This window comes from Protopterus annectens, chromosome 4.part1 (genome assembly GCF_019279795.1).
Source record: "Protopterus annectens isolate FY-2018-M chromosome 4.part1, PAN1.0, whole genome shotgun sequence".
Classification (NCBI taxonomy): Eukaryota; Metazoa; Chordata; order Ceratodontiformes; family Protopteridae; genus Protopterus; species Protopterus annectens.
In genome coordinates, this window is record NC_056734.1 from 370,842,703 (window position 1) to 370,848,702 (window position 6,000).

At 38.1% G+C, this 6,000-nt stretch overlaps 1 protein-coding gene across 1 annotated transcript in view; it reads left to right on the forward strand.

Annotated features, from left to right (window-relative positions):
• Window positions 1-6,000, forward strand: part of ABCF3 (ATP binding cassette subfamily F member 3) — a 1,867,236-nt gene that overhangs the window by 1,441,155 nt on the left and 420,081 nt on the right. The window contains exon 17 of the mRNA XM_044070185.1: window positions 4,997-5,085. Within this exon, the coding sequence (XP_043926120.1) occupies window positions 4,997-5,085 (89 nt within the window). The remainder of the gene's footprint in view (window positions 1-4,996; window positions 5,086-6,000) is intronic.

Genomic DNA, 6,000 nt, shown 5'->3' on the forward strand with positions numbered 1-6,000 from the left:
TTATGCCAGTACTGAGTTGAGAGTGCTTAGCCTCCAGTTTGGCTATATGGTTGCATCTCTCACATGTGTTGGAATTTGTTGGGAGGAGGAGAGGGTTGTCTGTGTACATGAGGCAGTTGTAACATTGCCTCAAGATTCCCAGATTCACCAGCTGGACCGGAGAGGAGATTGACAACTGACCTTTGGACATGCTAGAATAATATTGGGAATTCCTTAATAATTGAAAACAAGGGCCAGTGGGGAGTGAGGGTGTAGTGCTTTTAATTTTTAGTGCTGACTTATATAATTGCTTTAGTGAGCAAGTGCCAGGTAACTTAAGTGCAATGTGTTGCAGGTAACTTAAATGCAAAAACGACAAACAGTAACTTTCTTTCAAGTGAAACAAGGAAATAAGTACAGTAAGCAATGCAGATATCACTAGTAATCCACAGAAGTGCTGATAAGCCACGTATTAGGTGGACTTAGCGTTCCAGGGAAATAACAAGCAAACAACAAGCAGCATATAAACAAAGCTAGATTCAGCAGGCCTGGATCTAGTCTATGCTGCAGCAAACAAAGTGTACCAATTTCAGTAAGATACAGTTCAAATATTCAGGCACTATAAACCTTTAACCAGAAATTCCCAGCTCAGAAGGGCAGAGTCCAGCGTCTTCTCCCACAAGAGTGCAGACCACGAACCTTCTTAATGTAAAATAACTGGCCTGAAGCCCAAGTGCTTAAACCAGAACTAATACACTTTAAGAATAACAGACACTGGGCTCTCAATCAGCAGTTCCCAACTTAGAAGGATGAAAGCTACCTGTCCTGCCACCACAGTGCATGCCACAAACCTTCCTAATGTAAAACAACTGGTCTGAAGCCCAAGTGCTTAATCCAAAAGACTTAGAATGATAGCTACACTTTAATCAAGTTACTACCAAGCAGTAATAAATACAATTGAATACTTTAGAGAATGCCTGGATTAGTGCTCAAGTTACACAAACAAAGCTAGATCCAGCAGGCCCGAATCCAGTCTATGCCACAGCAAACAAGGCGCACCAACTTCAGTAAGAAGCAGTTCAAGATATGCATGCACTATAAGCCTTTAACCAGAAATTCCCAGCTCAGAAGGGCAGAGTCCAGCCTCTCCTCCCACAAGAGTGCAGACCACGAACCCTCTCAATGTAAAATAACTGGCCTGAAAGCCCAAGTGCTTAAACCAAAATTAATACACTTTTAGAATAACAGACACTGAGCCCTCAATCAGCAGTTCCCAACCTAGAAGGATGTAAGCTACCTGTTCTGCCACTACAGTGCAGACCACAAACCCTCTCAGTGCAAAACAACTGGTCCGAAGCCCAAGTGTTTAAAGCAAAAGGCTTAGAATGAGTTACATCAAGCAATAATAAATACAATTGAGTACTTTTAAGATGGTACAAAAGTAAAATAAAGTAGGTAGAAACACAAGTACAGTAAAAGCAGATGAAATTTTTTTTTTTTTTCTGAACAAATGCTGAGATCAAAGAAACAGATTTGAGTGCTGAAACTAGAAAACTGGCTAGCTGTAGGGAAAAAAACTAAGCTAGAAGGCTTTTCTCCAACACAGAAGGGCTTGGGGGCTCAGAAGCCTACAAATAGTCTATACCACTTAACAGGAAAGGCAGGAAACAAGGTTAAATTTTTTTTTTCTGTTTCCCAGATGCTCTCTTTGTACACAGTAGGAGTGCCTGAAATCTTAATTTTGTAATTGGTTACTTCAGTCCCTTACGTGTTCTAAATATTTATGACATGAAGTGAGGTTTATACTTTAGAGTTCTCCTACAGTTTACTACTGTTAACAAACTTCCAGTCCATTTCAACCACTTCTTGTTGAACCACATTTCGTATGTCTAAACTATATATAATGGAAGTGATGCTTTACATTTCTCTCATATATTTGCTAATTTCACATTATTGCTGGTCGTCTTGATCATCTCAGCTTCCCATCACTGGTCTCTGCTTCAAGTGCAAGGCACTGCTGATTCTTCTAGTTAGCTCCAAGGCTCCTCTTTTTTTTGCTCAAGCATTTTCTTTGAAACGGTGGAAAAAATTATTTCAGTGAGCTTTGTTATTGTCAAATGAATGAAAAGCAGAGTCCCTTTCAGCTTGCTGGTTCACTCTTTGTTGGTTAATTTTTATTTCCTCCTTGTTTTCTGCATCCAAAAATGTCTTTGATCCCCTAGGAAATAATATTTTGAAGATAGCTGAATGTGACAGTTTGACTCTCACACTTGTCTTTCAACATTCCCTGAGTGCTGAGGTAAACTTGGCATTGTTTTGCCCAGTGTACAGTGAATAATCATTTTCCAGAAAAAAAATTAGTGTCATTGATGTGTAATAATGTTCCTTTCAGTGGTGGCTTTGTCAGGAACATCTCTTTCTGCTGATATAATTTGCATCTTTGCCTAACATAGAACTTTGCTCCTTTCTCATGGATACATTTGGAACATATATACACACAGTGTCCCCTCTCAATTAACAAGTCTTGTGGGACACCAATCCAGTTTCATATTTCATAAAATTAATACATTCTGTTCTTTGCCAGTTTCTTTGGTGTAGCAGATTTTTTTCCTGCAGTGTCTTTTTAATGGTACTATTTTTTTAAACAGTTCTTGAAGGCCTCATATATTCAGACAGTCTTGCTCTTGATTTCTGCAGTTTTTTTCAGCCCATCTGAATAACTACTTAAAGCTTTTTAAATTTTCAGTCTTTTGTCATTTGAGTTGGTATTCCTAAATTGTCTCACTTATTTTAAATATGTATGAGTGCATCTAATTTATTTTTCCTCTAAACTATTGGAAGCTGTGTGCTGTACTAAAGATGTAACTTAAACTGCTTTTTGCTGAACAGTTGCAAGTTTCTTCCTAGCTATAGTTTTTTTTCTTCTCCTTTTCTGGATTGATTGACTTCCTCCAAAGTTATTCTTTGTCATTCAGACAATGTAACTACTAGCCAGGAACTGAATTGTACTCTACTTTTACTAGGTTCTTTTTAATAATTTCTTAATTTTTACATTGGGAGAGCTGTAATAAACCTGCTTCTCCGTGTGCAGCAATTTAGGATGTCACCTAAGATAACAGTGAAAGGTTTGTAAATATTTATGTATGTAAACAGTTTAATTCTGGTTAATTACTTTTGCCTTACTGCACATGTGATTTGTCATGCACATTATTCGATTTCAGGATTCTGCTTTTGAGTAAAATGGACAGAACTGTGGGATGTTTTCTGCTTTGTAGTCAGAATTGTTATATGTTACAATATGTGCAAGGTTCAAAATTCAAAAGCGTTCACTACCTTTTTCCAGGTTTGACTGCTTTGCAGGAAATTTTACTTGCTGCTGTATCATGATCAGAACTCATCAAAAGTAAGATGTATTTCCTTTCAAGGGATCTTTTGATGTAGACTTGTAATTTTGGCTTTTTCTCTTTACTGTAGCTATATTGAATACTTAGACATCAGACAACAGCCTTTCTCAATCACACCCTGTACACATTTTGGTATTCAGGCAGTTTTATTGTAAAGTAAACTGAAAAGTTTTTCCACAGTAGTGCATTTTTGTGTCACAAACTAGTAAATGTTCAAGCAAGCATCCTGGACATTGCCATAACTATGTAAAAACGTGGACTGTTACCTTGCTAAGTTACCAGTCAAGTTGGGGATTTTAATTGTAAAATTTAAAACAGCCTTCCTTCCAGAGGACAAGGACAACTTATCTGCCTGCTAAAACCTGGTTAGTTCCACCACTTGCCATTTAGCCCAGACTGTTTGTGATTAACTGAATGTTTTGCAGCAATTTCCCTGAAGCTCACTATATGTTAGGGGTCTGAAACTGAAATGACCAGGACTGCTGAATGAAAACTAATGCACTCATCTGAGAACCATTCTCAAAATCAAAAAGAAGGGTGGTCAGTGCAGCTAGAAGTTGTAGAGAAGTTTCTTTCACTCAGAATTATGCTTGATTGAGACTTGAGGGCCACAAGTTTGAGATCCCTGTTGTACCTCTTTTTCAACAAAATTAACTAAAAGGCATTATTTTTTACAAGAGGAATGTCCCTTTACTTTTATGTACCAGCTCTGAGGTTGTACTGCCTCTGAGAAAAAGGGAATACATGAACAGTATTTCAATTTCCCAAGTCTGAAACAGTAGCATGCACAAACAAGTAAATATTACTTTTCTCCTAAAGGCCACCACAGAAGACATTATCTTTGTTTATATTACAGAAATGTTGTGCTTTGCAGTATTTTTTACAGTGTATTTTGCCAAGATGAAAATGTCTATGATCAGTACCTATAATTCATAGTCATGTACATGTGTTGATTACATGTTGTTGTGCTTTCATATTCTGTTAAAGAAGGTCGTAGAGGTTTGCTGCTTGTCAGTCATCAAAGAAACAGTTTGTTTTGGCTAAATTTTTTTTCTGTTCACCTGCTTGTTGAACATAATTGTTTCTGGATTTGAATTGTCCCTATTTAGCTCATTTTAGAGGCAGTAGGTGTCTGTAGGCTCATACATAAGAATGCTCGATGCTAATATAGGATCTTCTAATTAGGTGCAAAAAGGCTGATACACACATGCCTCTCAAGTGTACCTAATTACGAGGAACGTACCTCATTTGAGGTCTTGAAAAGTTCATGCTCCCCAAAGTTCCACATTGAAAGGGTCTGGCACACATTCTGTGGTAGGAATATTTCAACTAATATCCATGGAAAATGGAAATAAATCATATTAATTCATTAAAATATCTTTTTTATAAGTAAAACCTGCATATTTTAACCATCCCATGACCCTACTAGTTGAAGTTGTCAGTAAAGCATTAGTATGTGTTACACATTTTGCCCATTTGTTCCACATTATGAAGGATGGTGTTCCTCATTTTGGGTATGGAAGGTTGAGAGCTATGGATACACAACACAATAAGAATAATGTGAAAGGCTGCATGGTTAAACCCATTAATGGTGTTACTCTTCTTTTTTCCAGGTGGGTGAGAATGGTGCTGGTAAATCCACAATGCTGAAAATTCTGTTGGGAGAACTTGCACCAGTCCAAGGAGTAAGACATGCACACAGGTAAAATAATGAGTGCTGTGCTGGCAGACAGATAGAGGGGATGTTAAATGCATAAACTCTTGAATGGAAGGTTAGCCCAACAAGCATCACTGGTGTGTCCTTGTGTTTGAAGCAAAGATTAAAGCTTATGTCTTCTAATTCATTGCATTTATGTATGGATTCATAAATTTGTGGTGTTAGAGGTTAAGTTTGTGCCATTTAAGGAAGGGTAATGGTCATTGCAGAAGTTATCTATTTAGATGATGGAGCTTACTTGCATCAAGAAAATGCTTTCAGAATTACAGTCTTAAATTCTCACAGAAAAGTTTATGGTGTGAATTACAGGGCTGTTAATATGTTTTAATATTTTTAAGAAAAAACAGGGCATGCAGTATTCACTGATTGCTTACTTTGATATGTAATTTATGTAGTTATTACACAGCCATGAAAAATAGGGTATTCCGTTTGGTTTCCCTGCATGTAATCATTGACTTGAGTTGTAACTGCCACAGTACAGCTGCATGAGACTGAAAGCTGTGTAATTTTTCTCCCTTAAGCAGGTTTTGCTGTATGTGTCATCGTAAGACCTTTCTACCCAGTGTCACATGTCTGTTCTGCATCTGCCAGATTTTGTGTACTTCCCCTAGACTAACTTTGGTATAGCTGTGGTTGGTCATTGAACCCAAGGACATCCCAAGCGTCCTGGCCATTGCTATCAACCAAGTTTTTTTTTTTTCTTTTTACCTACCCCACCCCAGTTGCAGCCTTTATGGTTATGAACAGGGAGCAGGCTTGCAGTGGGGGCATTCGGTGCATTGCCTCAACTCCGTGGAAGCTCAACCAAGCCCACTACCCTTTCCCTTCCTTGGACAACCCCCCACAAGATGTGCCGAGCCTCTAACAGGAATTGCCACAAGGAATGTCCGGGTAACTTCC